At 44.5% G+C, this 21399-nt stretch overlaps 1 protein-coding gene across 1 annotated transcript; it reads right to left on the reverse strand.

Moving 5' to 3' along the window:
- Positions 1–8473: 8473 nt before the first annotated feature.
- On the reverse strand, positions 8474–21297 carry TWNK (twinkle mtDNA helicase). The gene is made up of 5 exons (XM_075612465.1): positions 19631–21297; positions 17044–17284; positions 15396–15503; positions 14223–14364; positions 8474–13058 (listed from the first exon to the last, which is right to left on the reverse strand). The coding sequence occupies exons 1-5, from the start codon at positions 20937–20939 to the stop codon at positions 12807–12809; spliced, it is 2052 nt and encodes a 683-aa protein (XP_075468580.1). The 5' UTR covers positions 20940–21297; the 3' UTR covers positions 8474–12806.
- Positions 21298–21399: the final 102 nt, after the last annotated feature.

Raw genomic sequence — 21399 nt, forward strand, 5'->3', positions numbered from 1 at the left:
AACAAGTTCCCCTGTGTGGAAGATGCTATGGAGTGAGCCCTTTATTTAGTTAAACCCTTTGGCCAAAGCGTCATAAGCCTGCATACCAACGTCATGGTGTAACCACATTTGCAGGTCCTAAAACTACACTGTGAACGTTCCCCTTTACCTCGGTATGAGGGGAAACAACCATAGTAGATCCTGTCCATACAACAAAATGAGAAAACCTCCCAAGTTATAAAGGTGGGGAGGGGTGAGCTCTGGGAGGAGGGGCCACCTACCTCCAAACAACTGTTGCCACTCCTGCCACTATTGCTCACCCCTCCCCACCTTTTGCTTTATTCATTGTAACATCACCGGAAGAAGAGATCAGTGTATCTTGAAAGCTCGCACAAATAAAAGCATTTTGTTAGACACAGAACAATATCGTCTATTCATTTTTGATTATTAAGCTCGGCTAACATGGTACAGATACCTCTACATATATATTATACAGTTAGGTCCGGAAATAATTGGACACTGATACAAGTTTTGTTATTTCGGCTGTGTACCAAAATAGATTCAAGCTACAGTTAAATAATGAATATGGGCTTAAAGTGCAGTCTATCAGTTTTAATTTTAGGGTATTCACATCCAAATTGGAGGAAGGGTTTAGGAATTACATCTCTTTAATATGAAAGCCCCCTCTTTTTCAGGGGACCAAAAGTAATTGGACAATTGACTCAAAAGCTGTTTCATGGACAGGTGTGGGCTATTCCTTCGTTATTTCATCATCAATTAAGAAGGTAAAAGGTCTGGAGTTGATTCCAGATGTGGCATTCGCATTTGGAAGCTGTTGCTGTGAACCCACAACATGCGGTCAAAGGAGCTCTCAATGCAAGTGAAACAGGGCATCCTTAGGCTGCAAAAAAAAAGAAAATCCATCAGAGAGATAGCAGGAACATTAGGAGTGGCCAAATCAACAGTTTGGTACATTCTGAGAAAAAAAGAACGCACTGGTGAGCTCTGCAACACAAAAAGGCCTGACGTCCACGGAAGACAACAGTGGTGGATGATCGTAGGATCCTTTCCATGGTAAAGAAAAACCCCTTCACAACATCCAGCCAAATGAAGAACACTCTCCAGGAGGTAGGCATATCATTATCCAAGTCTACCATAAAGAGAAGACTTCACGAGAGCAAATACAGAGGGTTCGCCACAAGGTGCAAACCATTCATAAGCTTCAAGAACAGAAAGGCCAGATTAGACATTGCCAAACAATATCTAAAAAAGCCAGCCCAGTTCTGGAACAGCATTCTTTGGACAGATGAAACTAAGATCAACCTGTACCAGAATGATGGGAAGAAAAAAGTATGGAGAAGGCTTGGAACGGCTCATGATCCGAAGCATACAACATCATCTGTAAAACATGGTGGAGGCAGTGTGATGGCATGGGCATGCAAGGCTTCCAATGGCACTGGGTCACTAGTGTTTATCGATGATGTGACAGAAGACAGAAGCAGCCGAATGAATTCTGAAGTGTTTAGGGATATATTGTCTGCTCAGATTCAGCCAAATTCAGCGAAGTTGATTGGACAATGACCCAAAACATACTGCAAAAGCAACCCAGGAGTTTTTTTTAAGGCAAAGAAGTGGAATATTCTGCAATGGCCGAGTCAATCACCTGATCTCAACCCGATCGAGCATGCTTTTCACTTGCTGAAGACAAAACTTAAGGCAGAAAGACCCACGAACAAACAACTGAAGACAGCTGCAGTAAAGGCCTGGCAAAGCATCACAAAGGAGGAAAACCCAGCGTTTGGTGATGTCCATGCGTACCAGACTTCACGCAGTCATTGCCTGCAAAGAATTCTCGACAAAGTATTAAAAATTAACATTTTATTTATGATTATGTTACTTTGTCCAATTACATTTGAGCCCCTGAAATATGGGGACTGTGTATGAAAATGGTTGCAATTCCTAAACGTTTCATACAATATTTTTGTTCAACCCCTTGAATTAAAGCTGAAAGTCTGCACTTCTATTGCATCTTGGTTGTTTCATTTCAAATCCATTGTGGTGGCGTACCGAGCCAAAACTATGAAAATTGTGTCAGTGTCCAATTATTTCCGGACCTAACTGTATATGTATACAGTATATCACACTCCATAGCGCATAAAAGTGTGATATAATCACCAGGCAGCAGCATCCGGGCATCAGGGCACTGCTCCACAGGAAAGCGTCCAAAAGTAAACACAACCAGATACAAGGGTTCAGAAGCACAGGCCGCAAAGGTGGTCTTCTTAGGGGTATAGGAAAGCCCTTACTTCCACCACATAAACCGGCAAGACAATCTGGGTGCTAATAATCGAGAGTCCTAGCACAGGCAAACAGGGGAAACTCCTTTCTTCAACGCACCGCCGGTTTGCAGGAGATCCCGGCTTCCGCACAGGTGACTCAATAAGACCCTCTGATTGAGCCCCCTGTGTTGAAGCGGAGACTGATTGAGCCCCCTGTGTTGAAGCGGAGACTGATTGAGCCACATATGCTGAAGCTGGGATATCCTGCGAATCTGACCTGTTGGAGGGGGGGGGGGGGTGGTTGAGGACTGGAGTTGAGCACCCCTGCTCTAAGAACAAGTTTGTATTATCATTGTTACATGAAATATGTTCAAGGATGATTTATAAAAGTCGCAATGTAAATTCACAATTATTTGACTTTGTATCAACTTTATAGTGTATCAAATTGTCTAGTAAAGATGCACCAAAAATGTTTTAATTTTAAAAGTCCCCAATCCTGCTGTAGTGTTCACATGGAAACATCTGCTGTGGATTCTTACTTATTCCATCCCAGCAGACAGCTGTTTTCCACTCACACACAAAGGGGTTTATTTATGACACGTCAACAGTGCCAGTCAGTGGCGCAGGGCACTATCTCAGCCTACAAAGGGTCTTACCAGATAAACTGTCTCATCCGCAGCTTCTTGGGTAATGTTCTTTGAAGTTTAAAGACATCACGAAGTGAGAAGGGCAGCAGCAATTCTAACTATAGGCTGTGGCCCCAGCGCGGACGGGGTGCCTGGCGGTGCTCGTTCCCTGCATCAGAGCAATCTGGTGGACTCCAGGCAACTTGCGATGGTGAGGCATGGTGGGGGCGCGAACATGACGTCACCCGGCTGGTTCGCCCTCAGTGCCTGAACCGCCGCCGTGATGTGGCCAACGCTCGGCCGCTGAGCCAAAAGACAATTTTCTTGTCTTTTGGCAAAGGCGGTCGTGCATCACGCTTCCTGCAGGCACAGGTAGTTACAGGGGCCGGCCCCATAGAGGGTCGTACTGTGTGTGCGCGCCACGCACGCCATAGCGCGCGCAGCCGTGAGCAGTGGGACTCAGCCTTAGGCTACGATTATACCAGCTCCGGCTGGGCGTGCGCGCATTCTCGTGATGTCATCATAGCGATGCGTCAGAGCGGCATGTGAACTGCCTCGAGCAGGCAGGAGGCAGCCGGAGGAGACAGGGAGGCGTGGCCGTGAGCGTTTCTCTCTCATTGGCTGAACCGCTCACGTGACGCGTCCGTCGCCTGAAGAAAACAAATTCCCTGGTCTGTTCTCCTGTCTTCCGCCCTGCAGTTCCAGGCTGCGCTCGCATCGCGCTGGGTTTGTACATTTTCATTGTCTTGCTGATATTTGTTTTTTGGCTGTGCGGCAGTGGCACACTTTTGGTATAATCACAGCCTAAGTCTTGAGCTAATTCTATAGGAACTAAAGACACAATTTGAAAGTCAGTGAGCAGTGAACAAAACCTAGTGGTAAATGCAGTGGCACATACAGGGTTAACTGCATCTATAATGTGATGAGAAATAGCAGCTGGGAATTAACAGGAGAGGTGCTGCAAATCAGCGGTTCTCAACCTTTTATATCTTACGTCCAATCAACCATTTTGTCAAAACTCCCGTCCCACAATGATTAAAAACAACTTTTTTCAAGGAGTGTGTTTTTAACGTTAACATTTTAAGGACATTATCACTTACACTACCCCCTCTCTCTTCCCCCCTTACACTCACGCCTCTTCCACCCCTTCTCTTCCCCTTACTCCTCCACCTCTCACTCACTCTATTTCCCTCACTCCACCTCACACTCCACCTCTCACTCACTCTATTCCACTCACTCCTCCACCTCTCACTCACTCTATTTCCCTCACTCCACCTCTCACTCACTCTATTCCACCTCTCACTCACTATTCCCCTCACTCCACCTCTCACTCACTCTATTCCACTCACACTCCACCTCTCACTCACTCTATTCCACTCACTCACTCTATTTCACTCACTCCAACAACCCGTCTCCCCCCAACAATCTTACCTTGGGGTGAGGCCTCCAGTGATACGCCAGTCTGGGGACTCAGCTCCCTCCTCCAGTCGGGCAGAAGATGGACCCAACTTCAGGTGCTGACAGGAGGGAGAGAATTGCTGTGGCTGCTGCTGCTGCATGGGGAGCTGGCCACAGGCCGCCGCTGGGACAATTGTCCTATCACCAGCAACACCGGCCCGCAGCACCAGCTGCGTCCTACCTTGAGAAACACTGGTGTAGATGAATGATGGCAGTATAATAATAACAATAATAGCGATAATAATATTGTCAGTTAGCTCTGCAGAGTACACTGGGCTGTACATAGTTTTTCCAAGTAAAGCCAGTGCCCCATGACACAGTGAATGTTTGTCTTGCAGGCATAAGCTTATAGGGCTCCATGTTAAAATGGACAAGAAGCAAAAGGTGACACTGTGTGCTCATTTAATGTCATTTCCCAGACTGCCTGGCTGCAGTGGCTGCACTGTATCCTAAGAGATAATGGGGGATAGCAGGGTTGCAGATCTGTTTAGAGATGTGAATGTGCTCACAAGTGGTATTTTTATTTGCTGTCTCTTGAATTGCAAATCACCCAACAATGTCTTAGCACAGCGGTGCGCAAACTGTGGGGCGCCACCCCCAGGGGGGGCGCGACACTGCCGACGGGGGGCGCGGGGTTTACAGAGGCCCCGCGCGCTTCCCGAAGGCACTTAAATTAAGTGCCGGGGGAGCTGCAGGGCCTCTGTAAACCTTACTTACCGTGGCTTCGGCGGCTTCCCCCCTGCGTCGCCATGGCAACGCGGCGTCAAAATGACGCTGCGAGGTCATGTGACGTCACGTTGCTATGGCAACGTGACGTCATTACGCCGGAGCGCGGGTAAGTTGGGGTTGGGGGGGGGGGGCGCGGGAATGAGGGGACAGCCGGCAGGGGGGCGCAGGGAAAAAAGTTTGTGCCCCCCTGTCTTAGCACATATCACATAAGAAACAATTGTAACAGATACCAGAAACTAAACAGGTCAGTTAATTATTTACAAGTGGTATTCATTTCTTTTGTGCACTTTTGTACCTATATACTGTCATGTCTCATTGTCTCTGAATGTGCCTTGGCTGGACTCCACTACCATGTCCACTTTATCTGGGGTTTTCTTTTAGGAGCAGGGCCTGGATTTTGTTTCACAACTGATCTACTAAGCCAGGGGTAACCAACTCCAGTCCTCAAGGGCCACCAGCAGGTCAGGCTTTCAGGATATCCCTGCTTCAGTCACTGAGCCACTGATTGAGCCACCTGTTCTGAAGCAAAGATATCCTGAAAACCCGACCTACTGGTGGCCCTTGAGGACTGGAGTTGGCCACCGCTATACTAAGCTTGAAGATGCTTAAACTGTAGACTCCTTGAAGTAGGGTAGATAGAAGGTTGAGGAGCGCTCAATGCCAGGTAGAATGTTCAATAACACCAAAAACCACCATCCAAGGAAAATAATGTCAGGATTAATAAAACGTGTAAGTAATATGGCCAACAATTATGGGTAAACACCCCCTGAAGACGGGTAGTGGGAAGCAAGAAAGAGCCCCCATCATCAATCTCATTAGGGGGTATCCCTGTAGCAAAAACAAAATAATTACTCACAATTCCTGGTGTGACTGGATGGATATGCTGCTTCCAAAGTGAAGTATACAGTATGCAGATGGTATAAGGAGCGCATGATCCGGTAGGAGCAAAGGGAGGACCCAGGTAACAAAAGTATAAATTTATTGAGTCATCAAGACATTAAAATCCAACGCGTTTCGAACGTGTTAGCATTCTTTATCAATGATAGTAGGGACCTAGCGACTTATACTGTTATTGTGCATATATTGATGTTTACTATTTGTTTTGCTTTTTACTGTATTTTACCCCTATGGTACTGCGCTGTGGAACATGTTGGCACATTATAAATAAACAATAATAATAAGATTCCAGCCTCACAGCAGACATTACTATCCCCCACTCCTACCCCAAATACATTGCTCAGTTTAAAGCAGAGGTGACAGTTTCCTGGCCACATACATAGCAGTGCTGAAGAAAATGAAATGTTCAACTTTCTAGAGTTGAAAGCAACGTAATGACAATCAGATGCACCGTGAAAAATATATGTGAACCATTTTAGAAACGGTGATGTCATCTAGAGAATAATTCCTGGCATATTAGAATTTGCGTATTTAACCGTTTCTGAATGCATTGGGCAAACATAGCTTGAGAAAGAAGACAAACGTTGTTTGTTACTGCAAACTCCCTCCAGCTATCTAAATACAAATAAAAGATAAGAGGTTGTCAATTTCTCTCTGTCCAGCAGTGAAAGATTGTCAGCTGGATCTCTTCCTATAAATGTCCAAGTGACCCTTTCCCAACAGCTAGCAAATTTCAGAGACCACAAACCATCCCTCCCCCTCCCTCTCCAGCACTCTGCTCTCCCTCTAACGGGTCTTCATTTTGACAGCCCTACATGTAATATGGCACACAAGAAAATGACCAAAGCTATCTAACTCAATACATGCTTATTCATTCTGTTTATGCACGTATGTATGTATGTTTGCATGTGTTTGGTACATAGCATTGCCCTGTAAAACGTACTGTCTATTGCAGAAAATAGAGACGAGTAATGTTTCCTTGAACCATATTGTGATATTTCAGATAATAAAGATGGAGTGTATATTTATTTTAGATTGCTGGTATGCTTTAAGTACCATGAAATAGGTGGAAATATTATATTGCTAGAAGTAAATCCCACCTACACCATACCAATATTACACCTTACCTAATCATTAAAAGCCGGCTCTGGGTTCTGAGTTTGCACAGGTGCAGTTAGTGGGAAGGAGAATTACACCGAGCTATTTCTAAGCGTAAAAATAAGCAAACACTCGGCTCATGTCTGCATGCAGCACCGAAAACAAAAGCAACCTTGCACACTCCATACTGATCCTTTAAAGCGGTTGTGGTCAGACAACTATTATGTAGCGACTCACGTATAAAGGTGCACACACACTTCAGTTCTGATATATATGGGGTCATGTTATGCCAGAAGAGGTTAGCATCGCTAACCACCTTGCCTTGTACTTTGAATACTAATACAACTGTTATTTATAATTTCTGCTTTGTTTTTTTTTGTTTTTAATATATCAGGATCTTAACTACACATGTAGTCAAAGGGTCACCCTCTTTCCACTAACCCCCGGCGTTACTCTGAAGGATGATGTCATGCATTCCGTGTTATTCTGAAGGATGATGTCATGCGTTCCGTGTTATTCTGAAGGATGGTGTCATGCGTTCCGTGTTATTCTGAAGGATGATGCCATGCGTTCCGTGTTATTCTGAAGGATGATGCCATGCGTTCCGTGTTATTCTGAAGGATGATGTCATGCGTTCCGTGTTATTCTGAAGGATGATTTCATGCGTTCCGTGTTATTCTGAAGGATGATGCCCTGCGTTCTGTGTTATTCTGAAGGATGATGTCATGCGTTCCGTGTTATTCTGAAGTATGATGCCCTGCGTTCCGTGTTATTCTGAAGGATGATTTCATGCGTTCCGTGTTATTCTGAAGGATGATGCCCTGCGTTCTGTGTTATTCTGAAGGATGATGCCATGCGTTCCGTGTTATTCTGAAGGATGATGCCCTGCGTTCCGTGTTATTCTGAAGGATGATGTCCTGCGTTCCGTGTTATTCTGAAGGATGATGTCATGCGTTACGTGTTATTCTGAAGGATGATGTCATGCGTTCCGTGTTATTCTGAAGGATGGTGTCATGCGTTCCGTGTTATTCTGAAGGATGATGCCATGCGTTCCGTGTTATTCTGAAGGATGATGCCATGCGTTCCGTGTTATTCTGAAGGATGATGTCATGCGTTCCGTGTTATTCTGAAGGATGATTTCATGCGTTCCGTGTTATTCTGAAGGATGATGCCCTGCGTTCTGTGTTATTCTGAAGGATGATGTCATGCGTTCCGTGTTATTCTGAAGTATGATGCCCTGCGTTCCGTGTTATTCTGAAGGATGATTTCATGCGTTCCGTGTTATTCTGAAGGATGATGCCCTGCGTTCTGTGTTATTCTGAAGGATGATGCCATGCGTTCCGTGTTATTCTGAAGGATGATGCCCTGCGTTCCGTGTTACTCTGAAGGATGATGTCATGCATTCCGTGTTATTCTGAAGGATGATGTCATGCGTTACGTGTTATTCTGAAGGATGATGTCATGCGTTCCGTGTTATTCTGAAGGATGGTGTCATGCGTTCCGTGTTATTCTGAAGGATGATGCCATGCGTTCCGTGTTATTCTGAAGGATGATGCCATGCGTTCCGTGTTATTCTGAAGGATGATGTCATGCGTTCCGTGTTATTCTGAAGGATGATTTCATGCGTTCCGTGTTATTCTGAAGGATGATGCCCTGCGTTCTGTGTTATTCTGAAGGATGATGTCATGCGTTCCGTGTTATTCTGAAGTATGATGCCCTGCGTTCCGTGTTATTCTGAAGGATGATTTCATGCGTTCCGTGTTATTCTGAAGGATGATGCCCTGCGTTCTGTGTTATTCTGAAGGATGATGCCATGCGTTCCGTGTTATTCTGAAGGATGATGCCCTGCGTTCCGTGTTATTCTGAAGGATGATGTCCTGCGTTCCTTAGATTACATATGATACTGTGTAATCCATTGCTACGCGATGAATTCCAAGATGAAAAGCTCAAGAAAGAAATGGAATATTTGAGTATATCAGCATTGCTAGTGCAACAGAACGGGGATTGGGCAAACGATGTGGAAGCCACATGCACTGTGCAGCGGAGTTACAGAGCCGAAGGGGAAATGTACGAGTGAAATAATGAGAATGGAAGCGCTTATCAAGCAATACAATGTTCCTGGCGTCCTGAGGAGATCTGAGACATCACATTGCTTGCTTTTCCAGGAGAGATCTAAAGCAATACTGACTACTAACCATTTCATTGACTGAGGGGCCAGCCCCTCATGGTAGCCAAGGGGTTAACACAGAAACATGCAATGTGTCTGAAGTAAAATCCTACATAATCAGGCTTCTGGATATAAGATTCCTGCATCCTACATTCCGTCACTTTCCTTTACCCATGTGTAGGAAGCAGGAAGTCTCCGGAGCTGAATCACGTTAATTTCAGCTCCCGATTCCCGAGATACTTACTGGGGAAAGTGGTGCTGAGTCCTCCCCTCTAGGGGAAACAAAATGTAGGTTTAAATCTCCCGCATCACACAAGCCTATAGGAAGCCTCAACATTGCAGCAGCTTCCTATTGGTCTGCGTGACCAAGGGGATTGAAACCTCCAGCAAGTGCAAGCAGCACGTTCTCTGGTAAGCATCTCAGGAAAAAGGGGGTCCTCACAGCCAAAATGAACACAGTTCAGCTGCGGAGACCCCCCGATTCCTCCACATGCCCAGAAAAGGGGGGCATTTAACTTGGAATGCTTTTTAAAAAAGGGTCCTAACTAGGAGTTGCAAGTGTACAGTGGCAGCAGGGATTTCTTCTACCTGTGCAAAGAATTCTCATTTGCATGGATTTTACTGCATGCAGTACTGCTGGTCTGTCATTAACAACTATTTTTTTAATTGTATTTTTCACTGTTTTTGAAATGCAGTTTTTTTTTAATATACAACAGGACTTTTGTATTATAAACCCCACAATATTAAATTAAAATTAAATTATATTTAACAAATGTTGACATTTTACAAAATATATTACAACCGTGTAACCCAGGCTTCAGAACTTCTCCAGATAGTCATGAATCACCTTGCAGGCCTTCATCGTATGCTGCATGCCATTTATTTTCCCTGTGGGTTATTACGGTGTTACATCTGCCAGTGTCGTAAACACTGTTCACATAAAACAGGACAGGCACACTCCTTCCATTTGACGGCCAATGACGTCAGGAATCCTAAAGCAGTAGAGTAAACATCCAGGATTTTTTGATATTACATTTTAAAAACCTTGTTTCTGACACAGGATGCGATGGTACCAAACCTACACACTTTGGCATCACATACTAGTAATGCCATGTGTGCAGTGACACAAAGCAGTCCATGACATTTATTGAAGGAGAATACTTTAAGTGCTGTATACTCTAGACCAGGAGTAGCCAACTCGTCCTCAAGGGCCTTCAGCCAAAGACTGAGCCAGTGAAGCAGGTGTATCCTGTAAACGTCACCTGTTGGTGGTCCTGGAGGATTAGAGTTGGCCACTCCTGCTGTAGACTCAACCCTTAGCAAAGGCATCCCTGCTGTCCTTCACACGCGGTCCCACTTCTGTATACTCTTATCTGAAAATGGTACCCTGACCAGTGACCATAAAAAATAAGTATGTATAAAAATTGTTTTTATTAAAATGTCACATCTAGAAGATAAATCCCAGGTGTGTGTAATTTGTCATTTTACATGTTGTGGTTTATTCATTTACACCTCCCTATGGACTTGTTAGTAGAAATGACCCACGTGTCTACATCTGCACATTTACCCACTTGTATAGAACAAAGGATAAAAAGCCCCAGTGCCAACTTGACAAATTATTATAGTTAAATACTTATCTGCTTATCTTCTCATAAGCAAGGGTCATTTAGTTCAATTCTTTGGCCAGTCTAATAAGACAGCTCTCCCTCCATTAGGGAAGTTATGAGAGGCTTTTTCAGGTACCGCAGTGTTAGGAGCTGCAGATGGGGCAGTGATGTGGTTGCAGGCTTAAAATACTTTGGCCAAAGAATTGAACTAAATTACCAATCTTTATGAGAAGATAATATGGAAAACTGGAACAACTCCACACAACAGCGCTCAGAACACACACATATGTAGGGTACAAATCTCTGTGTATGAATAACCCATAGAAAATTGAATGCAGCATATGAACATAGAAAACAATTCTGGATTCTTAAGAGTCCAAAATGTACTGGTTCTGAATAGAAACTCCTATGAAGGAGAAACACACATCTTAAAATGAACACCTTGAGGGGTAGTAAATGTCGTCACACTGAAGGGACAAGCACACATTCAGTCATGGCTAAAGGGTAACAATGTAGGATCTCCTGGAGTATTGACATAAGACATACAGGTAAAATGTGTGATCTATGAGGGGGTATTACTCGCGACCTCCTTGATCACCACTGCTCCGGCATTAGCGTGCACTCGACTGTCGACAAAACGATACCGGAAGTCCTTCAATGGGGGAGGAAGACACGGTGCACAGCTCGGTTGAGCAATAAACATGTTTTCACTGCGATTCAGTTTGCCATCCTCCTATGCTGTGCACCGTGTCATTCCTCCCCCAGGGGAGGACTGCCGGTTATGAGAAGATAAATTATATAGCTAAGTACTTCTGTTTGCCAAGTTGGATGTAGCACTAGGCCTTTTTACTCTTGTTCTATACATGAGGTCACAATCCTAGTAACACTCATTTTGACACAAATAATATGATGTGGTGTATTTGGGTTTTGAGCTTACAGGGGCTGTGTGTTCATTTACCCACTTGGGAATTTACCAGTCATAATGTTAACAAAGCTTTCTCTTTCCTACCATGGTATATAAAGAAAACCAATTGTTAAACAATTATCATAGCAGCACAAAAAGAAAGAAATCATGTACTAGAAAAAATCCTTAACTCAAATGCACAGACTTAGGCTGAGATCACAGTAGGCGAGCACGACAGAGCGCATGGCGCCGCCCAAGCGATGTGTGCTCTTGGGATGGAGGCGATGGTGAGGCGTAGCGGACGCCTCACCGGGCTGGTTCGCCCTCATTGGCTGAACCGCTCACGTTACACGGCCATCGTGCAAAATAAGTTGTCTTTTGAAACATCTTCCGCATGAGTCGCTCTTCATTGTGCCGTCGCGCACTATGGCCGGCCCGATAGAGCTGCTGCACTTTGTTCACGCAGCACGCAAAATCGCACACGCCGTCGCGCTCACTATAATCGTGGCCTAACATCTTATACCAAGACCTGTGGCAACACAGGCAGGACCAAGAGACATACAGTAGGACATGGTATGGAAGGCAAAAGCGGCACACGACATCATGTTATCCGGAACTTCAGCAGGGAAGGGGAACAGCCGAAATGTGGCAGTATTATTCTCGAGTAGCGTTCGAGGCCACTTGACCTGGTGCACCATGCATTTCTTCTCAGAGGTAGAAGGACACTTGAAATGTTGCAGAATTATTGTGTTGAATAGAGTAGGACGACACTTGACATGGTGCAGCATTCAATTCTTCCGCAGGACTAAGAGATACTTGAAATGTATTCACTTCTTGAGCAGGGACTCTTAACATGTTATGCTACTCAGTTGTTGGCAAGGTAGAGGGCATCTGAAGTGGTGCAATATGCAAAATAGATTTGCCTCAAAACCAATGCTTCCGATCTAGCAGCACCTTAGATCCATGATTTACTAGTGCTGTCCTCATATTAACAGATAGCAGCAGACATACTGAACGTCAATTAAGTACAAACAGTAACAAAGTCAATAGAACAATCAGTGGCTACTTCTGATTTTTGACTTGCGTCTCCTCTGGAGATTTCTTAAGCTGCACTCCATTGTCTATATTAAGTTTCTTCAGCTTTGTCTTGCCCTTCGTGGCAGAGAAAGTGAGAGAGGTCTTGTTGAACTCAATCGGAAACACGCCCACGTCTCCATCAAATCGGTTTTTAGCTACTTGCAGGTATCGTTTGCCTGGGCCTGTGATCAGCTTCCTGTCCTGCAGTATGAGCACGTTGTCAGCCTCCTGGCTAGCCTGGAATCAAGAGAAAGAAGGCATTCATGCAACACACAGAGGTGGTGGAGTCCACTTAAAAAAAAAATCATGTTCCAAATAACGTTTTAACGCAATTAGCTTTTGGTAAAAATAAATAAAAAGTATTTGCAGCAGAAACTCTTTAAAAGAAACCGGCAATCTTGACTTTTATGTTTCTATCAAAAAAGACAATTTCTCAGCACCTCCCAGGCGAGAGAACCACGCAGAAGACACAGAATCTGGGAGAGGGGGCCGGGTCCTGCTCAACATACTAGGACATCACACAAAATGGAGCATATAAACACCGAAGTGGCCAACTCCAGTCCTCAAGGCCCACCAACCGGTCAGATTTTAAGGATATCCCTGCTTCAGCACACATGGCTCAATCGAAGACTGAGCCACTTATGCTGAAGCAGGGATATCCTTAAAACCTGACCTGTTGGTGGCCCTCGAGGACTGGAGTTGCCCAACCCCTGGTCTAACGGAAGTCGAAACATTTCTGAGCTGCAGCACAGCATGTTTAATTAATACGTTTAAATAATTATATAGCTTCAAGTGAATGGAGTATCAACGCTTAGTAAATATGGCCTTCAGTCTTCAAGCTTCCCCTTGCCACTTCCAAAACCGGGACAAAATGGGTCAGCTATAGTGTTCTATATAATGTGAATCGACCATATTAATTTCAGTGACAGAAATAAAATGAGCGAGATGAACGCTGTCCCTACCAGAGGAGTCGGATTAACCAGCAGCATCCACCCTCATCGTGTTGTACCGTAGTGTTCGGCAATTACATGCCTCTAAATGATACTTTATGCCGACATCTCTGCTCCTTCGTGCTTACTCAGACAAACAGCCTAATTACAGCTTAAGTAATAATCCAGATATACCATTTGTAACCGGAAATCCTGTGTGCCTGACACTCAAATGACTGGTGGTGATGAAATTACCTGATGTGACTACTCTGGGTGTTTGTAATGTCTAGGATCACTCCTGAGTGACTACATGGTCCAAAAATATACTCAAAAGCCATCGATACCGTGTCAATTACAAGAAGACGTAAAAGACAATATTATTTGCTACACTGCAGATGTATCACGGACGGAAGAAGTTAAATAGTTTCACTGCATTAGCAAAAGTTTGAATACAGTACGTGATGAAACCTACTTTCGCCGAGCCAAATATAGACGATGTTTGCAACTCTTTCTCATCATCTTCTTTTCGGGGATGGATGACCAGAGTCACATGGCAGTTATTATGTGTAGCGAATTTCCTGAAGGCTCCAACGATATAATCCTGAGCTGCAAATCTGTAACCAAATATCATGACAAGGCAGTGAAAGCAAAGTCCGCACAGGAAATAGAGCAGGGACAAGAAACAATGCACACACTTCAACACTGAATAAGTAGTAAACAGTGTTCCTTAGGATATGCCTCCCAGATACTCAATGCATTAAATGTGTAACCCAAGTCACTAGGGAAAAGCCAAAAGCACTTTATAAATTGAAGTCACTTTTCATGCACATTATGTCTACTTTTACAGTAATGCGACCTATAATTACTTTAAGATATGGTGTTGTGGAACGAATACACATCTCTTGCTGCTAGCATCGATAATGTAATCCAGTCAGCACGCACTGCTAATGGTGTGAATTGAAACCCAAGATTATTTCACGTGTGTTTGATTTACTTTTGCAAACAGTTTTTAGTATGTAGGACAGTTTGTGGAATAGACAGTAGGTAGATCAAATTAAAGGGGACATGGAAACTGGATCTGGTACATGACTTATTTCACATCCTATCAGGAATAATTAAGCACCAGTTTCACGTAAGGTCTTTAGATATACGCGTATTTTCCATAACGGTTTCCTTACCTGTTCGAAAAGCAACATTTTAACAGTCACTTCCTGGAACTAAATTCTGCATTGTTTGATGCCAAGGTTATTTTGAAGGGGTGAGGCAATACTTTACTTCAGATTCTTAATCCCACATATCCAATCACAAGAATATGAATACATTTTTTACCCTTTTCACGTCACAGTAAAACTATTCAACAGTTTTCTATTTTAGAGACATATTGAGGTGGAAAATAAAATAAAATATGTGAACTCGTAAAGATCCCCTATTGTGATAATTGAATATAGTAAAAAAATAAAATAAACAGTGTGAACTTCCAGCCGGCATATAACTAAAGTAACGTATTGCATTTGCTGTGACATTTGTCACTTATTTTTTTGCTTTTAGGACGAAATAAAATATTGTGCATAGAATGACAACTGATTTAAAGGTGAGATAACATAAAAGAATAATACAATATAAGGTAAACTGTACATAAGCTTACTTATCAGAAGAGAGTTGTTCATGTCCCATCATGAACTGCAGATTATCAATGATCACATGGTTGATGTCATACATGTACACTGCATGCTGCATGGTGTCGATCACGGACCTGCAGAGAGAGAACACGAGTGGAGAAACGCCCGGGAAGGAAGCGCAGCACGTTGAAAAATAGCAAATTTGCCAACACAGGAACACAGACTCCGCAGTCACAGAAGCCCATTTTAACCAAGCAGTGCTATGCCGTAAAACACCTTCTGGCACTAGAAGGTGCCTTACAGGCCGCTCAAGTGACTGGGCCATTTTATGCTTTAAGGCAGGAGTTGCCAACTCCAGTCCTCAAGGGATTGCACCTCTAAACCCTACAGTTATTTTACAACCCAAAAAGATCTTTGCTATGTAATTTTAATAATAATACTTTGTAGGATGCTTAACTGATGGTGAAATACAATGGATGCTGTGTGATGGTGAAGAAAAAAGGCGCTAACACTAATAGTGTTCACTCCTAATATACAGTGAATATAATAAATCAAGTGATACAAAATAATTCAGTGAAAAACGTGATAATAACGTGAAAAGATAAATGAATTAAAACCCCCTGCTGAAACCCAGCTGGTAGGGACTGGTTTCGTTGGTCCCCCAATTTGTAGAAATCTGTTCACAATCCAGGGGGAGCACATAAGGGAAATAAAACAAGAATACAATCTAAGTGTAGACAATATGACAATCGGTGAATATTATACTATGTCTTGGCTCTTTAGTCCAGCCTACTCACAAGATGTAGATATAATACGGGCAATAGGGAACACTTTTCTTTGCATGAAGACCTCTATTTCAGTTGTGATGAAGACCTCCAATCTCAGCAAAACAGCGGTGTATATAAGGAAGGAAAGATATCCATAGTGCAGACCAATCATAAAACACGTTGCTTTTATAAGGTTAAAAAATGAACACTTACAATAAAACCATTCAAATAATGCATATATCACGATAATGTGATGGAAGAGAGAATGCTTTGGACATCTGGCTCACCCCCCGCCTCCGGTCAGCAATCGCTGTGTAGGACGCCGCTAGGTTGAGCTCTCCACCTCCGGGGCTCCCTCTGAGGCGTGCTGTGCCGTCACTTCACCTCCGGTTGGCCGCGACACGTCACTGACTCTGGCAGATCACCACGTGCAACTGGCACTGATCCGCAGTCCCTCAAGGTACTATACTGGAGGGGAGGTGTTCCCTACCTGTCTTGTGAGGTCTCCCGTGTGAAACTTGAGAGTCAGATCACAGGGACCGGAAGTGATGAGTAGGCTGGACTAAAGAGCCAAGACATAGTATAATATTCACCGATTGTCATATTGTCTACACTTAGATTGTATTCTTGTTTTATTTCCCTTATGTGCTCCCCCTGGATTGTGAACGGAAATACAATGGATTGCATTAGAAACAAAATCATCTTTCAAACTCAAACTTATCAGCACATCAGAAAACACCCAATAGAAATATATATCTTTTTAGGAGATCTGTCAAGCTCCATGCTATTGAGTTAACTAGATAAGCCCTATTAAGTCTGCTTCGAAACATAGCTATACAATTAACAAAACAACTCTGCCTTTAAAAAAATAATATCACGATATTAAAAGAAAAATAAGGTGTATTACTTGATGTTTTGCTGTCCGTGGAAAGTCATGAAACAGAGGGGCAGGTCTTCAAATCGGTCTGCCCACTCATCATACTTGTCCAGCTGCTCTTCCAAGCGCTGCTGGGAGAACTGGGTCAGCATAATCTTTGCCAGACGGACATTGCTGATTTCAAAACTCCCCCACAACGTATTAATCCCCTGGATACACAAGTCCAGAGTGTACTCGCTGATGAAGGTGGTTTTTCCGCTACCTGTCGGGCCTGTAAAGAAAAAAAAAATGTAGTGCTAGAAAGTTCTTCAATGCTAAAATTAAACAGGTTCAATTCAATACACAATATTGAGAGTCCAAGCATCCAATTAAATTCCATTCTTCGTGCAGGACTAGAAACATTTACAGTATTCTGTACTATGCTTACATTGGGGGTGCCATCTAGTGGTAAAATATTTATGTGCTCCTTAGCACAAGTTAAGACAGGGGAGCGCAAACTTTTTGTGCTGCGCCCCCCTGTCTCTCTGCCCTCGGCTCTCGCGCCCCCCTGCCTTCCTTCAGCCGCGTCAGATGACGCTGCGTGGGCGTGTGACGTCAGGTCACATGGTGCCGCGGCGTCTATTGACACCGCGTTGCCATGGCGACGCAACACAGACGGCTGAATCCCGGTAAGTAAACAGTTGCAGGGGCCTCACGCGATCCCCCGGCATTTAATTTAAATGCCTGGGGGAAGAGCGCGGGGCCTCTGCAACAGCCCGCGCCCCCCCAGCACAATCTCCCGCCCCCCCTGGGGGTCGCGCCCCCCACTTTGCGCACCGCTGAGTTAAGACATGGGTGCTCACCTCCATCCTCAAGCCCCCCCCCCCCCAACAGGTCAGGTTTTCAGGACATCCCTGCTTCAGCACAGGTGGGTCAATCAGAGGCTCAATCAAAGACTGGGGGGCGTGGGGGCTGGCTTTAGGCCTGGAGTTGAGCACCCGAGTTAGGAGATGATTGGACCGGAACGAAACGGAAGAATACAGCAATTTTTGCACCTGAATAATGGTAATCCGATGTCACACCTATCAAGGTTCCCTTCCCTAATGTTCCTTAGATTTGGATCAAAAAATTCGCGAAACCTTTTCTTTGCTAAATATTTTCAAATATGTGGCGGCTTTCGCAAAGATATTGACAGTGTGTGTTTTTTTTTTTGCAAAGTTTCACCAACCACGTATATGTCCACAATCCAGTTTGTGAACTTCAGCAAAAGGTTTCCCCCCTAATGGAATGGCCATGGGCTATTTAAAACGGATACACTATCAGCATAAAAGTTCACTCCTTATTCATCGAGTACCTTGTCCATAACAACTTGGTTACAATTTATTAGCACAGGGCCACAATGACCCAACATAACTGGGTTTTTGTCCTATTTGGTAATTTGTTAAATGAAATATGGATTTAATATAATGTTCTGTTTTGTTGGTCAGCTCTGAAGTTAGTATTTTTCTTAATGACTTTTGACTCAAATGTACATACAGCAAAGTGCATGCGGATTTGTTATAGTATTATTTTATATTCAAAGTTTACACTTCTGCTCAAGTACAAACAAGTTACATGTTTAACCAATAATGACTGCGGTTACAAGCCAATGGTTTTCTATAGGTGATGAAGAACTCATATTTGAGCAAAGACACATAGCTCCATATGGAACACTTCCTCAACTAGGAGGAAATAATGTTGAAAGTGTCCACCATCAAAAGCAGCTGCCCTGTAAGTTATGGAGAGCAGTAGTGCTTTAATGCGGAGCGTTACTATGACAGCACTTAATAGAAATGGAATTTTTTTTTTTTTTTATTATTCTGCAGCTTACTTCTTTAACTAAATGGAGCTAACATTTTGGTTAACAAAGTTTCTATTTACTGGGCAGCCTGCTCTATAACCTCCTCCCATTACCCTGATTTAGCAGGCGATTATTTTCTCCTGGGTTATTAGGACACATACAGCATTGGTTTGAGTAAGGCCGTGCGACGGCGACGCACCGGATGACGTCACCCGTTGCCACCCGCAAAAGTTGTATTTCGCGTCGCAAGCGACCTGCCCATTGATTGGTTCAGAGGCTGTCACATGTGGCGACAGCCTCTGAAAAATCAAATTTGACCGGTTTCCAAATTTCATACAGCCACATCGCTCCCATCGCGTCACGCTTACTATAAGCGCACACGACGGCGGCAATACATTTTGTTTTGCTGCGGTCGCGTCGACGGCACTATAAGCGCAGCCTTAGGCTGGCACATAGTGTAAAGCTGAACACTATATCTGCTGCGTTAAATAAGGCTGAAGATGTGCATTATGTACCAGTCTCACCAAGTAAGTAGCCTCTATCCTTGGTAATGAAACAGAGAATTATTCCAATTACTTATGCCGATTGTATATGGCACCATCAACTGAATTGGCCTAATGTAAAAGATAAATACAGAAAATACTTTGCTTTTCTGCGCTGCATCAAAACACTGTTTTGGATGATCTGCATCATTATTATTCCTCACATTTACGACAATGAAATAAAGATTTGTTTCCCCAAGTGTGGTTAGAGTGACATACGGTGCAATATCAATTGGGTAAGTATCCATGTATATACCTGTAAATACTGTCAGTTCCCCTTTACGATGCCCTTTAAGCAGTTTATTTAAATCAGGAAATCTGGTCCATTTGACCCCGGCAACTTGCTCTGCATTTGCCAGTTGACCAAATACCTCCTCCCGCAACTGACGGAAAGATATTATGGATTTGTGGCTGGCAGGGAGCGAGGTCTTGAGGATTTTATTCTGGTTCATGCCTGCATTCATGGCCTGCAATGGGCTGGGTTGTTGGTCACCAGGTCGAATCAGTGAGCATCTCTTGGGATTCAGCTTCCGAGCAAACAGTTTGGAGGCTTCCCATGACCGCAGGTCTTCGCCTAGCCACAACGTGATGCGTTTAAACTGCTCCAGGTATGGCAAAAGGACGGGGGGCAAACAGTTTACTCCACGGGGCAAGGCTATGGTGGGTAATCCAGTGGCCTGGTGAAGTGCTAAACTGTCCACTTCCCTGCTAGTGATCACCACCTCTGTGTCCTTTTTACCCATCAAGGAGAGCCCAAACAGATTATAGTAGCGAGCTGACCTGGGGAAGGTGGTTTCAATGTATTTAACATTTTCCCCCTGGCATTCAGCAGACAACAACTTTAAGCCCTTCAAGTTGGAGTCTGTGGGGCTATGCCATGGAAACACCAGGCTTTTGGAAGGTAGGAAGCACCTCACCCCAAACTTCTTCAGGGTGATGTTAGAAACCTTAGAAATGCTGAACATGGCTTTGAAGAGCTGGGCCTCCTCCTCTTGGAGGTCAGAGAACCAGATAGCATTGTTCCAGACCCTGCGCACCTCCATTTGACTCAGCTCTTCCTCTCCAGAGTCAGTGTCACTCTCCCCTAGGAAGCTGGCCAAGGTGTCCGGGCTGAGGTAGGGACACCCCTCCTTCTGCAGCAGCTCCATGCTGTCCTGAAAGTCTTCCCAGCTACCTTCCAGCAAGGTGACTTTGCACAGGAAGCGACCCGTGGTCTTGTCAATGAAGAGACTGTTGTCCTTGTTGGGTGTGAAGGGGCTGGGGGCATGCAGGCAGCTGTAACCATCATGGAAGGAGATGTTCTTGGCCCGTAGGTACTGGCGGATTTCGGCCACGGTTACCTGGGGTAAGGAGCTGTCCAGGGCGGACTGCAGATCCTTCTTGAAATGCCTGCAGGAGAAGACATTCGCTGCTTTGCTGGTCCCGGAATATTTCAGACCGGCTTGCTTCATAAAGCAGGGGATCTGCCGGTACCCCCGGGCGGGTACCAGCCCGGGCAGAGAGCCGCAGCCCCCAGGGATCAGGGTCACTGAGGGCATCAGATACTTGACAGATTTCCGCATCATCCTCTAAAAGAGCAGCAGCTGCAGCGCATCCCTCGGCTCCATGCGGGGCTAAACCGCTGAATTCCCACAAGAGCAGAGTAACTGTAATCGCAGCAGCTCCTTGTATAGTAATAATCACACGTGCTACCAGGGCGCCGCCATGACACCTCTGACCCAGACATCACTGGGCGCGATGCTCCCGGCAGCCCAATCCCCCTCCATTGTCCTTCACCCCCGGAAGATAAACAGGAATAGAGCAGGCTTTTGTCACGTGACCTGCAGGGACCTGAGGAGGGAGCGTCCATGTTTGTTGGGGGCAAAATTCCTTAATTGATGCAGTGACAAAAAAAACAGAATGCATAACAAATAGTATATAAGTTAGAATAAAAAGGGAAAGTGTAGACCGTCTCTCCCATTAGTGCAGAGCCGGCTGAGGTGGGAAGTGTTTGTTGTGCAGGTTTGACTTCTGAAGGTCACAACA

Source organism: Ascaphus truei, chromosome 8 (genome assembly GCF_040206685.1).
Source record: "Ascaphus truei isolate aAscTru1 chromosome 8, aAscTru1.hap1, whole genome shotgun sequence".
NCBI lineage: Eukaryota > Metazoa > Chordata > Amphibia > Anura > Ascaphidae > Ascaphus > Ascaphus truei.